This window comes from Rhipicephalus sanguineus, chromosome 11, assembly GCF_013339695.2.
Source record: "Rhipicephalus sanguineus isolate Rsan-2018 chromosome 11, BIME_Rsan_1.4, whole genome shotgun sequence".
NCBI lineage: Eukaryota > Metazoa > Arthropoda > Arachnida > Ixodida > Ixodidae > Rhipicephalus > Rhipicephalus sanguineus.
The window spans coordinates 49,640,842-49,666,773 of NC_051186.1; the positions used below are offsets into that span (position 1 = coordinate 49,640,842).

General features: G+C 47.2%; 2 protein-coding genes across 2 annotated transcripts in view; one reads left to right on the forward strand and one right to left on the reverse strand.

Annotated features, from left to right (window-relative positions):
• LOC119374828 (DNA-directed RNA polymerase III subunit RPC6) overlaps positions 1 to 25,932 on the reverse strand; it is a 339,724-nt gene that overhangs the window by 247,373 nt on the left and 66,419 nt on the right. The gene's annotated exons all lie outside the window — the stretch shown is intronic.
• On the forward strand, positions 509 to 25,857 carry LOC119373554 (tissue factor pathway inhibitor 2-like). The gene is made up of 6 exons (XM_037643617.2): positions 509 to 617; positions 15,905 to 16,180; positions 18,439 to 18,621; positions 19,520 to 19,693; positions 21,900 to 22,079; positions 25,596 to 25,857. The coding sequence occupies exons 1-6, from the start codon at positions 575 to 577 to the stop codon at positions 25,661 to 25,663; spliced, it is 924 nt and encodes a 307-aa protein (XP_037499545.1). The 5' UTR covers positions 509 to 574; the 3' UTR covers positions 25,664 to 25,857.

A 25,932-nucleotide genomic window follows, 5' to 3' on the forward strand; every position in this document is an offset into this window, starting at 1 on the left:
GTGGACGAGGTCAACCACCCAGGACTTTCGCGTTTTGCATAGAGTCGAACGTCCAATCAATTGTCTGAGCACCTACTACAATGATACAGGAAAACAATGCGCAGAATCGTCAACTACAGAGGAAAAAAGCGTATGTATATCTTAATGTCAACTACAGAGAAGTTCAAAAACACGAAAGGAAATTTCAAGATCACGAGAGGGAGTTGGGGGTGGTGATGACATGCTTTTTTTTATAGGAAACGGCACGAACTTTTACAGTCGCGTTTCCGCATCCATATGGAACATACTGGTATTGTCAATGTTGCATTTGGTGTTGAACTCACTCTAAAAAAAAGACGTAACGAAATGTTTCGAGACATTCAACCTCCGACACCTTTTGATGGAAGCAACGCATCGGATGTCAAAAAAAAATAATAAAAACAATCTGATACATGCAGTTCTGCAGTTGTTTTTCTTTTATAAAACGTTTCGTTGCTGCCTGAATGAAGGGCGTCAGACGCGAACTGGACAACCGAGAAAGCGCACAGTTTCTTCACTCGCGGTGTTTCAGCCGGTGAAAAAGAAAACAGCTTCTATGTATTTACTTGTTTATCTGCCATCATTGATTCTGCTTACAGGTAAGTTTTACGGAAAATATTTGGATCGAACACTTCTGAGCAATATTTCGTAAACATTGTAAGACGGGTAACGTGTAAGCTGTATACGCCCGTGATTGACCCTCGTTCTGTCTAAACCTTTGTGACGCTGACACATTAGGCTGTAGAGTCACGAATTAGTGAATTTTGTACACTTAGCGACTCTTATCTAATCATATCGCGACATTTTTTATCGTAAGATACTTGAGGCAATATACGAGTATAAACGTTCTGCTTCCTACTTCCGGTAGTGTTAAGCTGTTTTTAAAGCGGTCCTGAACCACTTATTCGAAGTAATTATCGAATGGCCTCAGTGTAGGAGTTTATTGCTTCACGAATCGATTGCCGCAAAAATTTCTCGAATCCGTCAAGAACGAGCGGAGTTACGAGAGTTTAACGAAATATTTGTGGCGCAACTGAGACAAGGATGCAAAAACGAGAGAAGACAGGATAGGACGCCAGACTTTCAACTAGCGTATTTTCCGCACATCGCCCAAATATATATATATATTTCCAGATATGGGCACAAAGAGAGGGCGCAGCACAAACAAACTATCGTATAGCCCATAGAAAAAGACTATCGGATAGCAAAAAAAACAACAAAAAAAAAAACCAAAGCTATCGCACAGCGCTATCTAAAAATAGGCATTCACGCTTGTTCAAAGAGATTCAAGGTAAACGGATGCATCCATCCCCCTTTTCTGTATGTGATACGCCTACACATTCGTTCTGGATGTACATACAGCCTCCGTGCCCGTAAGGACCTCCTGCCTTATGAATCTGCACACTCGAAAAATGTGAAAAGAGCCGTTGCGACAGTGCGTCTCCGGTAAGCATTGTTGAAGTCGTGCGAGCCCACCATGGACGACATTCTTAAGGTACAGATTTCAAGGCTGGTTACAGCCAGCTTCCCTTCGGCGGTCTAGTGTGTCCGAATCTTTGCTCCGGAAGTTTAATGGATGCAGCAGGTAACCCGAGGCCGTGCAGAAAAAGAAACCGCTGGTTCTGCCTTAGATGCACAAGATTGCAAACAATTAGAAAAACGTTGCGAACCGGCATGATGTCCCAGTGGTTTTCGCGGCACCCAAGCACTCTCGAAGCTTTTTGCACGCATTTCTTCGCAAAAAAACAAGCTTTTATTCGAAAAGAAGCACGCCTGGCCAGTTCTGCGTTGCGTGGTGGGCGTTGTTTATGAAATTCCGTTGAGCTGTGGCTAGTTGTACAGGCTGTTTCACACTTAGGGGAAATCTCGGAGCGCCTGGCATCGTGATGCGGCCAGCGCTGCAACCACGCGCCGTCAGCAGCTCGCGCGTGCGCACATGTACAACTCTACACCCTTGAAGTGTCTGCGCACGCGCGAGCTGCTGCCGGCGCGCGATTGCAGCGCTAGTCGCATCGCGATGCCAGGCACTCCGAGATTTCCCCTAAGTATGAAACAGCCTGTACATAGGCCAAACCGGCCGCTGCGTTACTGGTCGCCTTAGGGAGCATATATCATTGATCGATCAAGAATGGTGTGGGATCACATTTGCCGTTCAACTGTGCTTCATGCGGCTGCGCACCACTGTTCGGAGAAACACGTGCGATAGGAAGAAGCAGGGAAACGTTAGCACGTGAAGTATCTGGGGCGTATCACACACAGAAGGGGAATGAATGCGTCAGTGTCGTTTCGATCTCCTTGTACAAGAATGAATGCCTGTTTTAGATGAGAAGCATCTTATGGCGGAGTTCAAACCGGTGGTGGTGGTGGTGTGCGGCGTGACTACCCTTACTGCGCATGCGTGAGCCCTCTCCACACTCCCCTCTCCCACTTCCCCTCTCCCACTTTCTCTCTCTCCACTTCCCCTCCCCCTCTCCCCTCTGAAACGCGGGCTCGACATGCCGAAACGCTGCTTCGCATCGCCTCATGGTCCCCTTTAGCGGAGATGGGGTGATTTTTTAGATAGCGCTGTGCTATAGTTTTTTAGATGCGAAGCAGCTTTTGCGCTGGGCTGTGTCCGTAGTTACATTGGCGACCGTCCCACCTAGCATAGCCATCTGAGCGCGCGCTCGCGCCAATGAGAAGTCTTCTTCCTCTTCTTCTTCGACCGCCTTGATGATGATACGTGCAGAGCACTTTAGGGGCCCGGGTTGCCATATGCTGTCCTAGCTTGGCGTAACGCAGACAAAACCATGTGGGCTGGCACGCGCTAGCGCGTTCGGGCCTGTGTAAGGGGCTGGGTAACACGCTGTGGCCTCTCCCCCTTACACTCTCTCAGCAATCACGTGATGGCGTCGGGGAACGAGATTCTGCAGACGCGCGATGAACCCGCGTTGTGTGCTCCAACTCTTGTTCGGGACGAGTAACAGCAACAGCAACTACAGTGAATTCATGGTTTGCTCCACTTGCAAGGACGTCTTAAGATCGGGCAAGGTGCCCGTGATGAACGGAACATTAAGTCGACCCATGCGCTGCTTCGCATCCCCACATGGTTCCCTTTAGTGGGAAAGGGTGTAATTTTTTTTATTGTGCTATGCGATAGTATTTTTCTACGGGTATGCGATGGATTCTATGAGCGCCCCCTTTATACTGGGGCGGTGAGAAGTGTGCCACCAGGCTCGACAAATAAAGAAAAAACGTTTTCCCTTTTTTTAAGTGTTCGCCTAATGCCTCTACTTCGATTTAATCTATCTTACTACAGAAAAAAAAAAGACGTAAGTTCACAACCCAGTTCTCTGTTCTTTACGGCAAAATGTCCTTATTTTTTCCACTATTTATTTTTGTCCTTTTTCTCACTATTTATTTTTGACCGATACTCTGACCGTCTCTTACTTATTTCAATCGCGGGTGTGTTCAGCTTTCCATTGTTGTCCCAAAAACCCAAGGCTTCATGTAGGCTCGTGTCCAAACGTACACCTGGGTGGATATCTCCACATTCAATCAGAACATGCTCCGCCGTTTCCTTATCTTCCCCGCAGCATGTGCATTGTTCTTCTTCTTTACTTTATAACTACGCGTTCTAAGGCTACCCGATCTCGCCTCGAAGAGTAAAGCGCGTCCCCTTGAATTCTCGTAAAATGCCTCTCTCCTTATTTCGTTTATTGCACTTTCGTTAATTACACGGAACCGTTTTTTGTATGTATTTTCTACCCACGTCGGTCGAAATATCAACATATGCGGATGATATTTGTGTCCATGCGTCGTGTATCTATGCATCTATATGCCGAAGTACACGAACTGCATCAAGAAGTGCAGATGAAACAGTGAGCTTCGTAGCGCAGTACAGTATGGATGTTTCAGCTGAAGTCTGCGGTTCCGCTCTCCATAAGGTGGCGCAGTGGCGTAGCCAGGGGGTGGCATACCAGCCACGTGCCCCCCCCCCCTCCCGAAAACTGTTTTTCTGCAATTGGATACAGGGCATAAAATGACACTTGACCACACTTGCCTGCCAAGTCCCACTTTAGATCATGAACGCCCCCCCCCCCCCCCCAACCCCGCCCGCCGAAACAAGTTTCTGCCTACGCCCCTGCTGTGGTCTAAAGACCACTTAAAAAGCATTTATATAATACTGCAGCATCGCGAAAGGGACATTTTTTCTTACCTTGGCATGCAGTGTTAACGCTTTCCACACCCGGAGCCAGGAAACACGCATAAAATCTGCATGCCAGCCCCACCGCAATGGACATTATCACGGCGAGTCAACGTTTCAACGTAGTTCACTGGGTTTGCGAACTCTGTGCCCTGCATGCAGCCTAAATTGCAGAAATCGCTGTCGGAGCGTGCATCATGTGGGAGTGACAGCAGATGACAGATCTGCTGCTAGTACGTCGCGAGTTGTCTCTCCGTGACGTCAGACTGTGTTTACACATCAGTGCGAAACCGCCCCCTCCATATCGAAACCGAAAGTGTTCTTTTTTTTTTTCAGGCAATGGTGCTAAAAATATATTCAACGCATTCTCAGGCACCACGATGCTGTGTTTAGGGTTCTCAACACCTGTGCAACAATACGAAAATGTTGAAAATTCCTGTCAGTACTCCTTTAATCCTGTCAGTCAAGCAAGCAGGTATACCACATTCCTCCTTTCGAATTAAGGTTGGTCAAGCATAAACTTGAGGAGGCTTCCGCATCGAACGCAGAAGAGCGTGGTAGCTGGTCAGTGATTCTTCTGCAATGTTTCACAGATATGCTGGCCCAGCACTCTTAAAAAAAAGTTAGTAAAATGGTAGTAACTGCAAGCAAATAGGTAGTAACTGCAGCGGTTACTAACTTTCTTGGACCGTTACTAACCTTTTGCTACATGTTTACTACCTACGTTATGAAACAGTTACTACCTGAAACCGTTGCTAACTTTTCCCTACCTGTTTACTATATGTTAGTAACTGCAAGCAAGTAGGTAGTAACTGCAGCCGTTACTAACTTTCATGGACCGTTACTGGCCTTTTCCTACCTGGCTTTTAACTACTTAATATAAAAGTGTAGTTAATACCTATTGTATTAATTTATATCTGGAATCGTCTCGACACATCATTTTTAATCGGAAACTAGTGAAGAAAATGCCCACGGATTAAGAAAAAAATACAAATTTTCTTTTTAAAATTACGAAACCGCGATTTCTAAGCATCATTCCACTGTTGTGAAAGCGGCGGAGCAAAAGTCGATGAACTATAAGCAAGTGCTATGCGCGTTTTAGTACACAGTATAAATTCCAACAAACTAACATGACATGCGGAAGTGAAAGAACCCCAGGTGATCAGTATTAAACCGGAGTCGTTCACTATGGCGTGCCTCATAATCATATCGTGGTTTTGGCACGTAAAATCCCAGAAATGATTATTAATTTATTATTAGCTTTTTACTGTCCATGTACTAGCACAGGAATCCATTCAAACGCACTGAGACTGTGTTAGTGGTCTTAGTACCTTGTCTCGGCCGCTGTACATAATGCGTTTTTTTGCGGCAGTTTTGTAACACATAGACATGACACTGTATTTTTAAGTACGGTTGATTAAAAGTCTTGTGGTACGTCCCGAAGCATACATCATCCGATAGTAGGGTATCGTACTCTATGTTCACATTTTTTTATAATTCATCCTGAAACACAGGTGCTCGCCGGTGCCAGACGTGCATCTCCAATGTAGGGCCTGTAAATACCTCGGCAGTCGCTTACGAAGTACTGCGGCGTAGTGAACTTGGGGTTACGCCTGTGTAATCTTGTTCAAGACACTCCACGCAAGATTATCTTGAATTTGATCCCTATTAACAATGGGCAAAGTGAACACGTTACTATCGGTTCCTACCTTTTTTTAGGAGTTGGCTCGCCCAATTCTTAAGCTGGGGCTAAGTCCCGCGCCGTAAGCGTAACCTTAGTTCCAGAGGCGACCGCTACAGGCGCAGCTCGCGCGAAAGAGAAGTCTTCTTCCTTTTGTTCTTCGAGCGCCTTGATAATGACATTAACGAAGTCAGAACCACATAGAGCATAGCCAACTGTAGCATGGGCACGGTCGCGCGAAAGAGAAGTCTTCTTCCTCTTGTTCTTTGAGAGCCTTGATGATGATAATAACGCATGCAAAACCACATATAGCATAGCCAATTGTAGAATGCGGCGCTCGCTCCACTCCGGCAGTGCGCTTCGATACTAATAACATGAACGAACAAGACAAGGCGGCGGAGCGGAGGGCTCGCGAGGCAGCAGCAGCGCGGGCTCGCCGCCAAGACCCTGCGGTGAGAGCTCGCGAGGCCGCAGAGAGACGTCAGCGTCGCGCGGACCCCGAGATACAAGCCCGCGAAGCCGAAGCAGCGCGGAAGCGGCGGCAAGAGAACCTCGAAGAGGTACGAGCGCGGGATGCAGCGGCCAAGCGCCGAAAGCGGTCGCTACCTGAACTTGCTGGCGCCGACGCGCACTTCAAGCGAGATTTCCTCGACCACACGTTCGGCCACAGCTGCAAGGTCTGCGACCGCCTGTGGTTCGACAACAACCTGACCACAATCGCTACTATAAAAGCGTGTGACGTCTTTATATGACAGTAGAGGAATTGTACGGAGCATTCACGGTTTACCCTGTTATCTCCGAGCCAGCTCCTCTATCATCATAAACTTCGTGGATATGGCGTAATGGATATGGCGTGATATGGCGGATATGGCGTCCAGTGTGACCGCTGGTCACACTGGATTCCAAGAGAAGGCAAGCGCGCAAGAGGGAGGCGGAAAGTTAGGTGGGCAGATGAGATTAGGAAGTTTGCGAGGATAACGCGGCCACATCAAGCACAGGACTGAGTTGATTGGCGAAGCGTGGGAGAGGCCTTTGCTCTGCAGTGTTCACAGTCAGGCTGATGATAACGATGATGATATAGCCTCTGACGTGTGACACACGTAACAGTCAGAGGGTTTTGTTCCCGTCCAATCTTATCAAGGCATCGGCGGGTGTACGAAACACCCAGCCATAATCTGTGCAGCAGTGTTTCTTGATCTCTTCGCAGCTGGAGTTGAAGCCGAAAATGCAGACCAGAATCCAGTCTTGAACGGCGCTCTTGCCGATGTTCAGGGTCATCCCATAATCGTGTCACAGAGGTTTTCCTTAGAGCTAGAGAGCAAGGCATTGATGTCATACCGGGAAAAGTTCATTGATATTACCTCACCGTTACCTCACCGATATTACCTCACCGCGTCAGCTTGTTCGTTCCCAGCTATTCCACAGTGACTGGGAATTCATTGCAATGTCGGGAATGAGGCGTCTCAGTCGGCAAACTCCAGAGGACGGTACGCGGTTCCTTGCTTCATATAACTTCTTAATAGTGGAAGTGCCGGCTTAGAGTTGCAAAATAATGTCTATTCCGCGAGATTCTGCTTTGTGCTATGCAGCGGGCAGCTTGCCGGACGCCGGTCAGCTCAGTGGAGGTAGACGCTGTACTATGCGTTAACTTGAAGCTTTGCGTCATGCCTATATGACGTACCGTGGAAGCTGCTGCTGAGGAGGTCTGTGTGACAAAACAGTCAGCAAAAATATGCGCTGTATATCCGTACATATACTTAGGCAATGTACGATAATGTGAAGTGCTTGAGTCTAGCTGTTGGTATTTTGGACTTTTATTGCGATAGCAATTATATGGACACTCCCGACGGGTTTTTGCCGTCGCCTTCATGTCTCGTATAAAGTCCAAATTGATAACATCCTCCCGCGCATCGTATGTCCTCGCAAGCGGGGGCGACGAACGCGGCTGAAGCAGAGGTCAAAGAGCCAGCCCATCTCCGTCGCTCGGAGGGCGCATGCGATAACATCACCCGGCTAGGGAGGCCTGCTGTCGAAGCAGAGACGAAACGCCCCGCCCGTCTTGACCTAGCATGAAAAGACACGAGGGGGTGGGAGGGGGTGTCCTTCAAGCAGCAACTTCGAACTTTGTTCAGGCCCCAGAAACTGAGTGCCAGTTTCGGTTTCAAGGAACATGCGCGCTCGTAGCGTTTGCCGGGCATCCATGATCTGGTTGAACGAAGTGAGGTTGATGTGGATGTTTGCATTTATCGTCTTTCACGAGGTTTTACAAATAAAGAAATTTGACTGAACTGTAAAGAACCCTTCTTTTGTTTATTTGTCTTTCCCCCTTTATTTTGTGAATTTCAAATCGGGCGAAGCGCGGGAACTGATTGACTTGTGTTCGTAGCGCTTGCCTCCGCTCACCCTTGCCACTCGCTCAGCTATATCACAAGTTGGATAGCGCTCGGTGATTTCGCTCGGTTGGCGTGCCAAGTATGAATACGGGAAAGATAAGCCATTTGACGGGGCGTGCAGCGAACGGAAGCCGCAGTGATCCACGTCGAGCAAATCAAGCCTGCATTGGACGAAGATGGCTAAATCGGGGCATCACATGTTTTGCACGGCTGTGTGGTGTGTTAACCCAGAGATTTCCAGTTCCGCGAAGGTTTCTCAGGTTTCCTAGTGACAACGGGCGAGCACAAGTGTTTGGGTTCAATATTTGAGCACGTTATTCATTTTGCATAAGTACATGAGTAAACCTAGTCCTATGCAAGCCTGACTGGACTGACATAAACGCAGTGTCGATATACTGATTCGTTATGACGACAGCCTACCTGCTACCGGCAAAATACGTTTAAGGAAAGGCTTGAATGCGTGTTGGTTCGGCTACGCAGAGTCTTCATCTTTTACCTTTGGCATGTAGTTCAAATGATGTGAAGCAATCATAGGCTCCTTCCTGTTCATGGAAATGCATGTAGCCAGTTTCAAACTTTGTGGGCCTTTATTTCTCTTACTGTCACGGAAATACATGTAATGGACTCACTGATGCTTTGACAAATCGTTTAACAGGGAATGTCACTGGAGCCAACGTTTTGATAAGTGGACTTGTCATCGTCAAGGCAGTGCTGCTGCCCTGACGAAGACAAATCAACTTGCCAAAACGTTGCCTCCAGCGGCATTCCCTTTTCAACTTCTCATCGCTTCACGCCTCCATCTTCCCCTGAACTTCTGTCTTGTTTGGTACTCAAGTTCTGTAAGAAAAATATGTGCGTTGTCACAACAGACGTGATTGAGTCAAGTATGACGTTGCCTGCTCGTAATTGTTAACAATCTTCGCATTGGCTCGGATACACTTGGTTCAATGTTTGGTCATTATGTGTATATTTCAGATGTGAATTAAAGCTGCTTTTGCAGATTTACACTTCCCATTACGTGTATGGCTATGTTCTTTAGTACGAAATGTGGGATTAAAAAAAGAAAGATTGAAGTTTTACTTGTGTTGATCGAATTTTGCCTTATTGAGAAATCGGTCAGCTTTACTTTGTCCACTTCACAACACATGAACAAAATACAACAAAAATGGTTAACAAAATTTAACGAATGGCCCCGTCGCCCGAGCAGTCAGCGGACCTGCAATAGAGCACGAATACATTCCGCTTGCATGGGAAGTGGGAAAGGAGAGCTTCCGCGGCAACCCTCCTCCTTTCGGTTGCGCGCACTTTCCCTCTATTTGCTGACCTCACCAGTGACGTCATGAACGAAATGTTTTGTTTGTGAATTATTTCTAGTTGGATACCCGGCAGCCGCCAGTGGTGGAAGCGGCGCTGCCGAAGCGTATCAGCATGCGAGAGCGCGTCCCATGGGATGTATGGGAGTTTCCGCCCCCTGCTTTGATTCCAAGGGCAGTTCCATTCGCACAGGGATAGCATAATCAGAGAAAGCGGTGTGACAGCTAGAAGAGCGTCGGTTATTGGGCGCTGAGCTTCTTTACAGCGGTATTCACATGGGGGACAAATCCTCGGGGGATAAAGGCGGATCCTAGTGACGTCAGCTCGCGAGGAGAATTCCCCACAAATGTCCCCCACTCACACAAACGAGGCGAACGGAGGGGGAGACCAGTGTTACCAGACTACTCTGGTGGCTTTTACCGCCCGTTCTACCAGCTGCTGACGATGAGCTGCAGACGACCAGCTGCAGACTGGAAAACCCACTGCCGCTCTCTGCAGGAGCAAATGCAACAATGTGGCCAAACAAGAGCCCGAAATTCCGCTATATCCCTCACCGCCGGGGGATCGTTTGTCCTATCGTGGCAAAGGTCCTCGTGTCCTCCGAGGAGGCGCGGGGGAGGGGGTCGCGACCACTCACTAATCCGTGACGTCACGGTCACGTGATCTGCAATCCCCCCCGTGTCCCCCCCCCCCCCCCCAATACCCCTTATTGCGCTTGGGTTAAGGTCGCCATCCCGCGGGATGTTAGAGTTAGTACAAAGACCACACCACGGCCGGGCTAGAGGCGCGACGGGAAACGTGACGCGCGTCGTGTCTCCCCACTAGTCTGGCCGTGATTTCTCACGGCTCGAGCAGAAAACGCAGTCTGACAGCCAGGCAAGCGTCGCAGAGCTATTTTTTATATGGATGGATGCTGTGAACGAGGCTTGGGCTAAAGCCGCCACCTCACGGTGTAAGGCGTTGACAAAATTACACTTTTTTTTGGAAACGCGCTGGATGGGACGGCCGTTGCAACTGTGCAACGGCGCGTTGCCGGAGGTAATCGCGAAGGCAATGCATTACTTCACTCTACCGCTTCTAGACGGCGACACCACCCCGCGAACCAAGAATACTGTGAGAGGAAATCGTGGAGGAAAGTGAGAGAGATAAAAGGCGCATTCGTGATGATTCCTGCATGTGTGACCGTGGCGCCTTTTTATTGCGATAGCAATTATATGGACAGTCTCGGCTGAATTTTGCCGTCGCCGTCGCCCGTCATGCACCGTATATGTATAAGTATGTATATCTCCGCATCCCCTCTCCCCTTTCCCCCTCTTCCATTTCACCTATTCCCTTTTCCTCTCCCATTTCCCTCTCCCCTCCCCCTGTCCACTCTTCCTCTGAAACGCGGGCTAGACATACCGAAATTCTCTCCTGCGCAACGCCGCGATGAGCACCAGCCACGGTGTAAGATATATACTCTTTAGGTGTGGACACTCCTCGGCTTGCATGCAGAGCGCGTTCGACCAGATAAAGTAACAACGGCGCGCGTCTGTTGGTCCGGATTAGGTCCGGTGACCGCAGCGGGTATCTAGCGGCGGGAAGACGCAACTTAAAGAGAGAAAATGCTTTCTGCACCGTTGCTATAGCACTCGACGCAGTCGGCGGCAACGCCGGCATCCGCTGCATGTCTTGTTTTTCGCTCGTGAAAAACGCGGTATGCGTTTCTAACTTGAGTTGCTGGCGTGCCGTAGCTGCGTTCGCCGACTAGGAAATTCAGATTTCCCGCGAAGCGCCAGTTGCTACGGGAACGCGTTTTTGTGTTGAAGTTGCATCTTCCCGCCGGTAGGTATCCGCTGCCGTCAGCGGTCCGACGGGCTCTCGGCGTTGTTACTTTATCTGGTCGATCGCGTCTCGCGAGTGTCCTCACCTAAAGAGTATATATCTTACACCGTGGCACCAGCGCATGCCCGTCCCCTCCCCCTCTCTCTCCTCTCCTACGCTGCCCCCCTCTCGCATGCCTGCCGACTGCGTTCCCCGCTCGCCCTGTGAGAATTAACGGCCAGGCTAGAGGGAAGACAAGACGCGCGTAGCGTTCCTCTTCGGTTTCCACGACGCCAGGTCGGTAGCATGCCCAAAGAACGCCAACGGAACGCGATCGTGCAAGTGCTCCGGCTTCGCATCGCCTCATGCTCCCCTTTAGCGGGAAATGGTGTAATTTTCTTGCTATCGCATTCATTGCTTCGCCCTTGCGGCGAAGCAATGAATGTACTTTTTCATGTACTTTGTTTGAATCAAGGCAATAAAGAAAAAAAAAGACCGTGGCGCAGTGGTTAGAGCGTCCGTCACCTATCATCGCTGACTGAGAGGTCGTGGGCTCGACTCCCGCTTCAGGAACTTTTTTCTTCTAGTTTTTTCCTTTGCCATATGATCGCGCGGGGCGAGTTTGGACTGGTGGCGCCTCTTTCAGTGGAGGCGCGGAACTAACGGCATGTGAGTGGCAGAAAAGAGCAGGCGCTTGCTGCGGGGACGCGGTGCTGGGTGTTGGCTGCGCTTCATTGTGCTCTCGTCGCTTGTGTCCCGCGCTGCCGAAAGGCCCCGGGAACCAAGCCCGAGCAGACAGGCTGCGCTTTAGGCTGCACAAACAGCTACGCAAACATGGATAAAGCTGGGGAGTAGATCCAGTTCCATCGGTTCCCGTCTGCTATCGCCGTCGCCGACGGCCTTGTTCGCGCACCGGCCGCCAACGACGGCCCTCGTTACGTCAAGCTACGTGAAATACATAGACTGAAGATAGCTGTTGAAATATTAGAATCGGCGACGCATCGAAAAGAAAAGGAAAGCAAAACGGGAACAGGAGTTTGCAAGATGTACACCGCAGGAACAACATGTGCGATCGGCCAAGCATTGCGTAAAGAAAGCCGAAAATCGAATAGGAGACGTAGGGTATCCTTTTCAAATGTTGGGAGACAATGTTAACGTGTAGACAGAATAACAAGTTATTGAATATTCGGCAGATCCCACGCCTTGTGGGAATCGGTTTCATGCGAAGCAGTCAGCGAGTAGTTGTATGCTGTATTTTTTTTTTTTTTGGTGTTGAGCCAAGCGTTACGAGGTAAATCGAAATGTTTTTGTAAGTGCAGTAGTTGTGTACGCATCTTGGTCTTACCAGGCACGTCGACTACACTGGCGTTCAAAGGGTAACTTATGGTCTGACGTAACGTCAGCGCCCACGTTACAGCACAAACGTCAGTATTTTCGCAGTGAAGTGCACTTTACGGTGCGATTATGTGAACATCATACGTAACTTTCGTTTGCGTATTCCTCCGGGGTCGAGAAACGCTTGAATATAGTTTGCTGAATCATGTAGAAATACAAATGTAACGTTTATTACACTGCTATAAAAGCAGAGCAAACACTGGAACCACAGACGTTAACCTGACATGACGCCTGTATCATAGGAGTACATATGTAGTGTTTATTGCTTTGTTATAAAATTAGATAGCCAGCACCACAACCACAACTGACGTTGCACCGACATTACGCCTGCATAGGGTGTTTTTCCAAAGCAGGTTCTAGACCTGGCGTGGCTCTGTGGTAGAATACCTGACTGCCACGTAGAACCATTGGGTTCGATTCCTGCTGGGATCCTAATTTTTATTCTCTGCATTCGTCGGGTCAACGCTGACGTTGTCAGTTTTCAAATCAAATCAAATAAAAGTAATTTATTTCAGGTCATTTCCTGCGGAGACAGAGACTAAAGGCCGAAACAGCCTGACGAGGCCCCTGACCCCGTTCAGTTCATACAGCGTTGACAATACATATACAAAAAGTGCACTTTGTATCAGAACTCGGATTTCGCTCAATATACAGTCGAAAAAAAAGAGAAATTATATCTATTACATCTGGTAACAAAGTGAGACACAAAGAATTTGCACATAATGAACAGAGAACACACATTATACATGCATTTTACATAAACAAATCGTTCGCACGGGTCACTCTCTCATTCACACAGGATTCATGTGCTAGGTGAGCTAAGCAGATCTATGTATCGTGTAACAGATACATAGAGAGCAGCAATGCATGAGTACACTGGGCATACAAAGAAAAAAATACAATAGAAAGCAGGAATATTAGGAGTGCAGCAAAATTAACGTAACAACATCTTAGAAAACACAAGCTGTCGTTACAAGAAATGCCTTAAACCTTCTTTTGAGCTTATTATCCATGGCTATCTGCCCAGTTTATTGTATCTTTCTGTTTATTCAAAATCTGTGTCGCTTGATAGGATAATAATTGTTTCCCGTAATTTGTCCTAATCTTTTCCTTCCTAATTTGTCCTAATTTGTCCTTCTTAACGCTCTCGCATTTTAATTACCAATGTCTGTTCTCGCCGTTCCTGGGTAGATATAAACTGTCAATCACCTGTGGCGCATACCCGTGCACCGATGCCCTTGGTAAACGGGTATGTGCTACACGTGTCTGGAGGAAAGGGTTTGACGACGTACGCGATAGGATTTTCACTTTATTCATGTCATGAGCAGACAGTCATATTCGTCAAATCCGCTTACCCTCCCATGCCACTTTTGGTCTACACCAAGTTAAGGAGGCGATCACGAGAGCACCCAGAAGTAGGCGGCTAGATAAACAGATACCTAGATAGAAACGCTCAAAGGGCCTAGGGTTCGCTAAGAAATGCTTCGCATTTAAAAAATAGAAATGGTGCTACTACTTACATCTAGCTCCACATCGTAGCTTATCGCGTTAAGCTTCGTCTGCGCGGCGCACTTGCAACGCTATTTGCACTCGTTGTCACCTTTATATTCCGTGATGTCGTGCACGTGACCTGCTTCGTGCAAGCGGAGACCCTTCTCTAGAGCAGACGCACGAAAACGCGTACGCCAGCTGGTCAAGTCTTTGAAACTGCAGCGCAAAAAAACTGGCAGCGCCATGGGTGCACTTGCGCTGTCAGGACTCGCCTTCACGCCAGGGGCCCTCCAGACAATAATGAGGAACATCGAGTTCGGCAGTTAAAATGCAAAGATGCTTATTTTACATCGTGTCGCCATTCGGGCCTGCCTCATTTGCAGTCCCGAAAGGGAGGAGGCATCGTGCCCCCTCTGGTCCGTCTCCGAACGAAAACAAACGCCTACAAGCACAGCACCACGCAAAGAAGCTGACTCGTTTGATGTTCCGACAGCGCTCATCGGTGTGGACATGAGAGGGACACCGTGTCATTCTTTCTAGATCACTTGGCGGCCAATAAACGCGTCCACGACTGCAAATGACTGCGCGGGAGTCTGCCTGAAGCCCGACGACGGGCCCCGTTGTCTGAACACATGTCCGAGAGTCGAACGCTTCGTTCATTGTTCAAAAGAACACTGTTGCTGCCGCTTCTCTTTGCCTCTCGGCAACAAACGCAGCAGTATACAGCTTCGAATTGTTCAAAAAGAAACGCCGCGCTTCTCTTCGAATACGTGCCGAAAGTAGAGCCTGCTCCGCGTCGTCTGCTTCACATGCCAGTGCTTGGGGCGCTTTTCGGGAGAGGCGTAGCTGGCGCCTTACGACGGCCGCCCGGTGCCTGACGGAAATACACCATGAAAGTCTTGGTGGACCCCGGAATAAAACACTTTCGTGTTAATATGTGCAACCTTCTCGCAAAATGAAATACAGACGAACACAAGACAAAATAGAACATGTGTTACGTAGTTTGCCGCGGGGGTACAGCGCGGTTACGGTGCTCGGCTGCTGACCCAGAGGTCGCGGGTTCGATCCCATCCGCTGCGGTCACATTTTGATGGAGGCGAACTACCAGAGGCCCGTGCACATAGAGATGCATGTTAGAGAACCCAAGGTGGTCGAAGTTTCCGGAGCCCTCCGCTACGGCGTCACTCATAATATATCGTGGTTTTAGCACGTAAAACCTCAGCAATTATTATTACCAGTGTTCTGAACCGTGCTTAGATTCAAATAACATTTAATGTACTAGCATTATGGAAGGGGCAAAACAGAAATAAATATTAGAGTGGGTGTGAAGGTGGCTCACCGCATTTGCTCGCATAGAACTATTGCTGTTGGCCACAATAGTAGCTACCATATTGCCGACACTGCTGGCTAATGTTGGCTAACGCTTGGCTAAAGTCGGCTGTAAGGGTAACTGAAGTAACTGAAGGTAATCAATGGTAATTAAATGTGTTTATAACGCATTTCTGTCGCATATACTGCTTATGGCCACTGAAACTTTAAAATGTTCCGATTGCCTGGCTCACATTCATATTATGCACCACGTGTTTGCAAGTAATGTAAACTCACACGGCTTTTATCGTTTAGGGACGCGTTGTGCTTCTTCGTGGGATGACTATTCCGAGAAAGCGTATTCTGGGGAAGAGTATTCCGAGGAAGTGACGAGACGGCTCCCTCCTAACGAGTGCATAAAGAAGCCCCAGAGTGACGGAAATTCTACCAGAACTCATCTGATGTATTTCTACAACAGCACCGCTGCTCGATGCGAGGCGTACGCCGCAGACTTACGTGGCGACGCAGAGCTACCAGACCTCGCCGAAAACAGTTTTCAAACGAAAGAAGAGTGCAACAAAAAGTGCAGAGGTAAGAACTCACCGACCAACCCGCACACACGCACGCACACGCACAGAGAATTCATTTGTGAATGATGACGTGTATTCGCTACCACACGCTGTAACATCTATCATTTGCTCATTTCCAAGGACAGCGCAAAGACGACACACATGCCAGCGACGCCTCCGTGCTTGTTTTTTGACCCTCGTGTTTCATTTCTGTTGAAATATAGTTACAGTCGTAGAATACTCGACAAAGGAAAAAAAAAATCATTTTTCGCAACAGCCACGGCGCCACTGCACCAAAAGTGCTTATACCTATTACAACAAGCTTTAATACGAACGAACGTAGATGTTTCGTTTTCAAGTGTTTGTGATTGTATGTATATGTTTTTGCGCGTTCAAACCTTCCAGACATCTAAAATAAACTTAGTGTGTTCACATATTTTCGTGTTCAGATATCATTTCATCTAAGATGTCGAAGTATTGAGAATAATAATAATAATAATAATAATAATAATAATAATAATAATAATAATAATAATAATAATAATAATAATAATAATAATAATAATAATAATAATAATAATAATATTATTATTATTATTATTATTATTATTAGGTCCTGTATTTTTCATCAAGGATATGAGGGAGGCTGGGAGAAAAAAGCTGAGAAGCAGCTTGACTGGCTCCTGCACCCCCAAAGTACACTTTGGCGAGTTTACAGCAGCGTACATTAACAGCCTTATTAACAGGGTGAATAAACGGGAAGTGAGAAAAAATGAAAGGACGGAAAAACAGGATTATCAGCAACAATGCAACGCATTTTAATTGGAAATAAAATTAATAAGGAGACATTGCAACAACTTATAATGCAATATTAAACACCAAATTTCGGGGAATTGGAGATTTACGAGAAATAAACTCCTGTAAACGCCGAATTTCCTAAAAAATAATAATAAACTCCGAAAAACACCCTCCGAATTTCGACAATGATAAACTCCGAAAACACGGAGCCCTACCTAAAGCCCCTTGACCTTGGTAAAGTACCGCTACTCCTTGCACTCGCCGCCTCAGCGCAACCTCCTCGCCTCCTCCTCACCCCTTTTGCGACCTCGCCGCTTTTTCTGCACAACGATTGGTCTCATTTGCGGTTGCCTTTGGAAACGCGCGGATCTTGCGTTTTGGTTGTGTTTTTCTTTTTCGTTCGCTTCATTTTTTCGCCTCGGCTCCGCGTAGCGAATGTCGCGCATGCTTTGTTTTCTGCGCTTGCGCTGGCGGGATGCCGTGCTGTTGCGCCTATAGCTGCAGCAACCAGCGTGCAAATGGTTATTCGCTTTTCATGATACCTCAAGGTAAGCGCGATAGCTTGTGCAAGAAGCAGTGGCTGCGCAAAATTGGCGGAAAGAACTTTGTTTTGACTAAGAACCGTGTTGTTTGCGAGGTATAAGACGCCTTTCTTATTGATTGTATCAAAACATCCCCGAATGATGTATTATTAAGTATTCTTCCGGCCTGCTCGTCAACGCTTCTTTGCGGCTGTTTGTGCGGTGCATAAAAGTAGGGTTGTCCTCAATATTCTGCATATTATGCTGAGACTCCATCACCTCGCACGTTGTCACTGTTATTCAGTCTGAAATGCACAACTGTAGAATCTGCTTTCCACTGCGTACAATTAATTGTGTGCAATGATACAGCTTCTGGATCGCGCATGTCGTGATTGTTAGGATCCCTTTTAACGTGAATGTTTGGTGAAGTTGGTAATTACTTGCATAGGAAATTTGAAGCGGGAAAAAAGACACGAGCGGACAAAGAGGGGTGACACAGACTGGCGCTGGCCTCCAACTGATTTTTTTTAGGGAATTCACACACGAAAGTAAGGACACGAATGCGATCATGTGCAAGAAAAGAAAAAAGGAAAACACATGCTCTGCGCAGAGCCGTTATCTAGCAGGCAGCGGCCGAAATGGTTTGTCTTGGTCACGCCTGTATTAGCATGCCTTCCCTTGTCCACTAAGAAACAAGAAGACTGTAGGATTGGGCGTGTTGGTACATGATTACGAGTGCAAATCAGCGCAGCCTACAGGAGGGGACAGAAGAGAGGACACAGAACTCTGTGTCCTCTCTTCTGTCCCCTCCTGTCGGCTGCGCTGATTTGCACTCATAATTAAGAAACAAGATTATCTCTTAATTGTGGCATTGTCGGCTATATGGCGATCACTGGACGATTGTCATACCTTAGATTCCGAAACGGTATGTGCTTACAATATTTTTATGTTACCGCAACAGATCCACACTATGGAACGTGCGGTGGCCAAAAGAATGACAGCATCTGTTGGAAGTTGCGCGAAGTGGAGCGACGATTTTGGTTTGATCCTGATAATAGGACATGTAAGCCTTACATGTATGGGGGTTGCGACCCGAACAGCAACACATACCGCACGAAGTTGGAGTGCCTTCAAGATTGCGCAGGTAGGTCGTCCTCAGCAGCTATTAAATTGAAAGAATGTAAGAATGGGCTTGTAGGGGGGGGGGGGGGGAGTACATGGCAAAACTTGTAGCGCATTAAGGGCACGGACGAATAAAGACAGGAAGAAGCAGATTGTCCTGTCTTGACTTTCTTCGTCCATTCTCTAAGTTCTCTTTCCACGAAGTGGACGCACCCACAGTTCTGGCAATAAGGAACTGTTTTTTATTCTTGCATGAAAAGGGCTCGAACTTAATCTTATTTGTATGTCTTCGTTATGGGGATCAGTGTCAAAAGAAATAGGACAGGATTCACTCCATGTCGTGTCTCTTATTTTTCTTGTCCGGGTAATTTTTCATCCCCTTTTCTGTTATCGATTCCAAATGTATGTACACAGATTCATAGTTAAGCTTCACTGGGAGAGCCCGAAATAATAAAAAAATCAAGATCTATGACAAAGCGTGACCACTATAACGGTGATGTGCAAATGTTGTGCAACGTAATTTAAATCAAAGGCAGAGCACTGCCAATGGCAGCAGTATGTACGTACTGCTGCGGAGCCGCGTTAAAAATTGAAGTGCTTCTCAGTGACGTACGCTCACATAATAAAAACCAGTGTTGGTATTATGCGAGTTAACGCGGTAGGACTCACACAAACAAAACTAGTTAAAAAAACTATTATTAGAATTGAATTATTGTTACCTCACCCTGATTATAGTTTTATTGCGTGGTTTGTATGTCTTGTCGTGTGACACTGGTCTTGTTGGTATTGCAGCCTTCAGTGCAAAACAGATGGAGACAGGGCAAAACACTGCACGAGAGCAATTTGCATTTTTCTGTAAACTCTGCCTATATACACCCGACGTTTTCCACATTACAAAATTCCTGTTTTCCATTCTCCAGAGTTTATCGAAAACCGCTGCGCCGTTCCGATAGACGAAGGCGACTGCTTCGACGAGGAGGTTCGCTACGGCTACAACCCCGTATATCAAGACTGTGAACGGTTCAACTACACTGGCTGCGGAGGCAACCAAAACAACTTCAAGGTGGCGAAAGACTGCTGGCTTACGTGCGCAAGTAATCGGCTCTTTTCCATTAAAAAGAAATTAAAGCCACTTCCACGCCTGTGCAGTCTGAGTAAACAGTGGAAGTGGCAAGCAAGGGCCGCCACCTGGCGATCGCAGATAGAGTTGCTTCTTCATCTTCATCTTCTTATACTTGCTTCTTGCTTTCATGTTTCGATCTTTCTGCATCTTTTGCTACATCTTCTTTGTCTTTCTTTCATGTTTCTTCCTTTCTGCATCTCTTTCTATAATGCCCTCTCTGCTTCTTGCCCTCCTCCTAAACCTGACTTCTCTTTCCCACCCCTTGCTATGATATACAGTACATGGCTGTGCTATGGTTTACCCTCTCAGCTCCATTCTTTCCGTGCTCCTCACCCTAACGTTAGTCCTCCTCACCCTCACTTTCCTTTCACGCCCCTTTGCGATACTATACTACGCATGACATGCTATGGTATACGAGCTGCTTGGCACATACCCGATCTGTGGCGCATACCCTCCGAGTTTTGTGCGCATTAAACAGCTCCACTGCTGAAAAAACTTGTGTTCGTACAATTTTATGGGTGTCCTACGCGCGCGATTCTGCGCCATGAATGTGGGAATTGATCATGTATTTAAGCAGCGCACAACAACACGACCACGACTAAGGAAAGTGCAACACTGGCAAAACTCGAGCTGTTGCGTGCGTATTGCTCTTTCGTTACACGTAGTCGTGTTTCTGTGTTGTGCTTAAAATCACGATGAACCGATACCAATTCGCTCAAGTTACCGTGTTATTGGGCGAATTCGTTTGTCGTCTTCTTGGAGTGACGCCACATGCTTTGGGAGCGTGTAGGCGTGAACGATGTGCCCCCGATACGCACAGCAACCGAGGATCAGCGGGAGACCTCGCAGTCCACTTCGAGTCCAGAGGACTAGCTATAGCTGTGCATGAACAAGTGAGACTATAGGGCGCAGGTCTTCCTGGAGTGAAGAGCCGACCCACCTTGGGTCCATACTCGGACCTATGAAGTTTATATATATTTCGTACAACATCTAGATCCGCAAGCAGTTCTTTGCGTGAAATTATTTTTGTACAAAGCTGTGATAACTCACACATATTTCGGTGTCGTCGTACCTAAAAAAACCCGGCGCCGGCGAGCGCAAAGAAATGCGGCCTTCGAAGGTGTGCCGGTCACATGCATATTCGTATGCGCCGTCTATGATACGACAGTGTCATCGTTTATTGGGGTCACTTGCCATTTCACGTTGCCACATTCCATTGTTGCCTTGATATGATCGCATGACCGTCGTTGTTGCCTGTAGCAACTGAAGTGTTGCGCTGACAAGCACGTGGATGAAGGTCAAATTCCCGGCACGCAATGAGAAAGAAAGAAAGAAAGATAGATAGATAGATAGATAGATAGATAGATAGATAGATAGATAGATAGATAGATAGATAGATAGATAGATAGATAGATAGATAGATAGATAGATAGATAGATAGATAGATAGATAGATAGATAGATAGATAGATAGATAGATAGAAAAAGAAAAGTACGTCAGGCACTAACACGCCAAGCTTCGCCTGCCCCCATTTTACGGCTAGGGAAATGGCTCCTTAATATTTTTTTCTGTGTGTGAAACAATGTCATTGCTATTGTACACAACGTGCAAAAACATAACCGAACAGAGTCTCACTGCGTGCAAGGCGTGTACTGCTTACGTCTTTCAAGTTGCCCATTTTTCATCAGCTAATAAATATTACAGAGACAATCCGCAAAGAAATCCGCAATTAATCGCCCTCGTATCTCTGGTGTCAGTGCGGCTTCAGTATATTTGTGTCGCGTCTACAACCTATAGCCTCCATTGGTACTGTGCTTAAACATTCAGTGGTGCTGCTCACGTGTTACCTTTATCTGCTTAATGATGACTCGATTCTTCTGTGGCTTCTCTTTCCTGCATCTCTTCAGTAATCTAGACGAAACGATGTCGTACGGTGTGTGTCGGAAAAAAAAGGCTAGTTTGGTACTGAAATTCAGGTCGAGGTCACTCTTTGTGTTTGTCGGTTAATGTGTTTTCATATTCGATGAATACTTATATAAGGATCTGCCGATACGGATCAAATCCAATGAGATTTTTGTTTTTCCGACATACTTTTACGACAACATGCAAATGATAGCCAACTGAACGGCTAACGAGGAGATCACTGAATATTTAATTTTATTTATCTTTCAAAACAGACAAATCCAGATGCCTGAAGCATACGGAAGAGCACAGCGGATGGTACAGGCCATACACGAGCTATTTCTACGATGTCAACGAGAGCAAATGCAAACGAACGAAAACTTTTTTTCGGAAGAGCTTTGCTCACAAATTCAACAGATTTGGAAGCATGGCAGAGTGCGAACGAAACTGCATGCGTAAGTACCGTATCACGGGTGCCATATTTATTACAAGTCTGTTTCTCGTCCTTACCTCTCAACATGCTTGAAATCTTTTTTTTCCGCGCGTTGAATTCAGAAGACCTTAAATGCTGACTCGGAGACCTTGTAACTATTCTGAACATTCGCGAAAGAGTTTAGCACCGATTCAGCATATAACGATGAACATGCTTTATGGAGGGAGTTGAAGTATTTAACAAAATATAATAGAACCCGCCGCGGGTGGTCGGATGGTTACGGTGCTCGAATGCTGACCCGAAGGTCACCCGCATTTTGATGGAAGCAAAAGGTTAGAGGCCCGTGCACTTAGATTTAGGTGCACATTAAAGAACCCTAATTAGTCTAAATTTTCGGAGCCCTCCTGTAGGCGTCCCTCATAATCATGTAGTGATTTTGGGACGTAAAACCCCAACAATAATCATTATATTCATATATAAAGGCGTCCTGAATAAGCAATTACGATAGGTATTCTTTCCTTTCTTAAGGAGTGTTCTCCTTCTTACAGAGGCTGCTATAGAAAAATATAATAAGGTGATCCACCATTTTTACAGCATCAAGCTAAAACGGAAAACCGAACGGATTTCTTCGAAAGAACACTTCTTAGCTGTCTTGGTTCACGTATCCCGGACGAGTGTATTTCTGGGTCCGTCGCTCTACCGCTTGAACTTAACCAGGAGCTCAGCAAACAGCATTGGAAGCACTGGCGACATCAAGGGGGGAGGGGGGGGGGCGTTAATGGGGTTCAAAGCCTCAGAAGTTCTTTCATTTCGCTTGTGTATATATACACGTGCACATGCAAGCAAACGCAAGAACATACATACAGGGTGTTTAAACACCCCCCCCCCCCTCCAAAAAATAATTCTCGCTACGGCCCTGATTCGGAGGGAGAATTAGTCGGAGTTGTTGATTAAATCACCGTCGCACTGCGATCTGTCCGCCTTCTGCTAACCTCTCCTGCACCTTGTCCGCAGTATATTGAAACACTTAAATGTAAGCGGTCAGGTTACAACTAACGTAATTCGTACCATATTCTAAGCGAAGCACCTTCTATCAAGGGAGCTACGGGCGATATAAGGTCACCCTCTTGCCAAGACATGCCATTACACCTCAGGTTATTCACTGAGTGGTCGGGGATTGATGGATGGACTGTCCTTTACTTACAGTAATGTATTTATATGTGGTTGGTCCCGTAGACGTCAGGTAGCCCCCTGGCCGACATCTCTAAGACAACTCTAGTCCACCAGCACCTTTACTGCAATATCTTGAAACACGCATATGTAAGCGGTTAGGTTACAAGCAGTGGCGTAGCCGGGAGGGGGGAGGGGGGACACCGGGCCCGTGTTCCTCCCGAAAATTTTTTTTTGCCATGGCATACGCAGCACAAAATGACACTCGACCACATCTGCCTGTCCTGGCCCCACTTCAGATCATGGAGCCCCCCCCCCCCCTCCGAAAAAAATTTCTGCCTAGTACGCCCCTGGTTACAAGTAAAGTAGTTCGTACCATACACCTGGTCGTGCGAGCCAGCGGCACGAAGAGCGGCCTCCCTCAAGCGAGGAAAGGGAAGGAATGGGAATAGGGCCTACCGCCAGGGGTTAGTGCAGCTTCACAAACAGCAGAAAAGATGCGCCCGGGGCGCCGGGCAGATGTTTCAATGTGGTTGATGGAGAGCGGGGTAAAAGATGTATGCAAGACAGGGGGAAATAAAATGTCTTTGGCTACAAGCTCCACCTGCGGCGATCGCCCGCCGGCGCGCGGAAGATCGCAGAGGCCACGCTTCGTGTTTGTTTTAATTGATCTCTGCGCCGTAAGGTGCCGCCACAAAGCCAGTCGCTCACGTTTACTTCTCCGGTAGAAAAGCTAATAGGCCAATCTTATCAGTCGCGCGAATGACTTCGAAAAACCATGCCATGTCCCGTCCCAAACACAGGGGTGGCTTGAAACTCGGCGTGGCGACACCATGGTGATCAGTATAATGACCCGCGTATTTAGAATCATATCATTAATCACACACTTTATACACAGAACGTCTAAATCGCTGCATTAATAATCCGAAGAACTTACGCCATCGGCTTAATTGGTTTGTACGCATCGTCGAAACTGTTTCAGAGACATTAAAGGGACATTAAAGGCAAATATTAAGTCGACGTTAATTGTTTAAATAGTGGTCCAGAAACCTTGTAGTGCTACTTCTGTGCCAAGGAAGTGCTTGATTTGAAATAAAATTACGTTTTAGTGGTCCGCATCGCGCTAGCGCACTTCAAATCACCCGCCCGAAAGCGGTCTTTTTCACGTCACTGTTGCCGTGCCCAACGTTGCCCTTCTTTAATGCGCGGCGGCGTGCACTGGCGGCGTGCACCATTTGGGCATCCGGCAACATCACATGCACGCGGCATTTTGTCGAACTTTCTGTCAGAGCGACTTTCACGAGCGCGCAAAACAAACGCGGCAGTACGCAATGCCGAAACTACCACTGAAACGCGACCGCGTGAGCGAAGCAGGGCGCCGGGCAAAGCGTAGTTCGGCGAAAACGGAACCTTTGACCCACGCGCGCCGTTCCCCATGGGAAAGCCAAAGAGGTTCTTTTAGATGCGAAGCAGCTTTTGCGCTGGGCTTTGTCCGTAGTTCCATTGGCGACCGTCCGCTTTCTAAAACCTACCATAGCCATCTGTAACATATTGAGTGCGCGCTCGCGCCAAGGAGAGCTCTTCTTCGTCTTGTTCTTCGACCGCCTTGATGATGATACGTGCAGAGCACTTTAGGGGCCCCCGCCGCCGTATGCTGTCCTAGCTTGGCGTAACGAAGACAAAACCACGTGTGCTGGCACGCACTAGCGCCTTCGGGCTTGTGTAAGGGGCTGGGTAAGACACTGTGGCCTCTCCCCCTTACACTCTCTCAGCAATCACGTGATGGCGTCGGGGAACGAGATTCTGCAGATGCGCGATGAACCCGCGTGGCGTGCTCCAACAAGAGTTCTGGACAAGTAACAGCAACAGCAACTACAGTGACTTCACGGTGTCCGTGATGAACGGATTAAGTCGACCCATGCGCTCCTTCGCATCCCCACATGGTTCTCTTTAGTGGGAGATGGTGAAATTTTTTTTCCATGAATCAAACAGAAACGAACAAGCAGCATTTTATTACGTCTCTTGATGCACGAAAGGTTTTTTTTTATTGTAGCTAGTTTGATTACGAGTTAATAAATGTAGTCTGACTCTCTCACGTCATCGGGATCATTTCCAAAACGTCCCGCTCGTGGCGCTCATCGTGTGATACATTTATCTTAATTTCTCGGTAAGTAGGGCACTGCTGTTGATAATATTGCCGTTTTAGACGTTGTCATACGTTGAGCTTTCACTCTGACATAAATTGTTATTTGCCTTTAGTGTCCCTTTAACGTAGCATTTCCTGCTTTCAAATCAATGTATTCGTGCTTTATCGATAACAGTGTAATCACTATCCGTGATGACAACTCAGTCAACTTTTCTTTTATAGGAATATACAAACCACGGAGGAAGCAGTTTTCCTTCCTCCATGATACAGACGCAATAAGCCACGGATAAGAGTGCAGATGCATCCCGGTATGAGACTGTGAAGGCAATGTGAGGACGAACACCAAGTTGATACACAAATGACGAATATTTGAGAACGGTACGCTGGTTACCGTGCCTTTTGCACACGTGCCTGCAACACTGGAACAAACAATGGATGCATCAATGCCAGTGCAAAAAATTTATTTGCCAAATAAACGTAACTTCGTTGATGCGTAATTGTGTCAACTCCAAAATTAATTTATTTTCGATAGCGCGGAAAACTCGCATGACTATTCTTG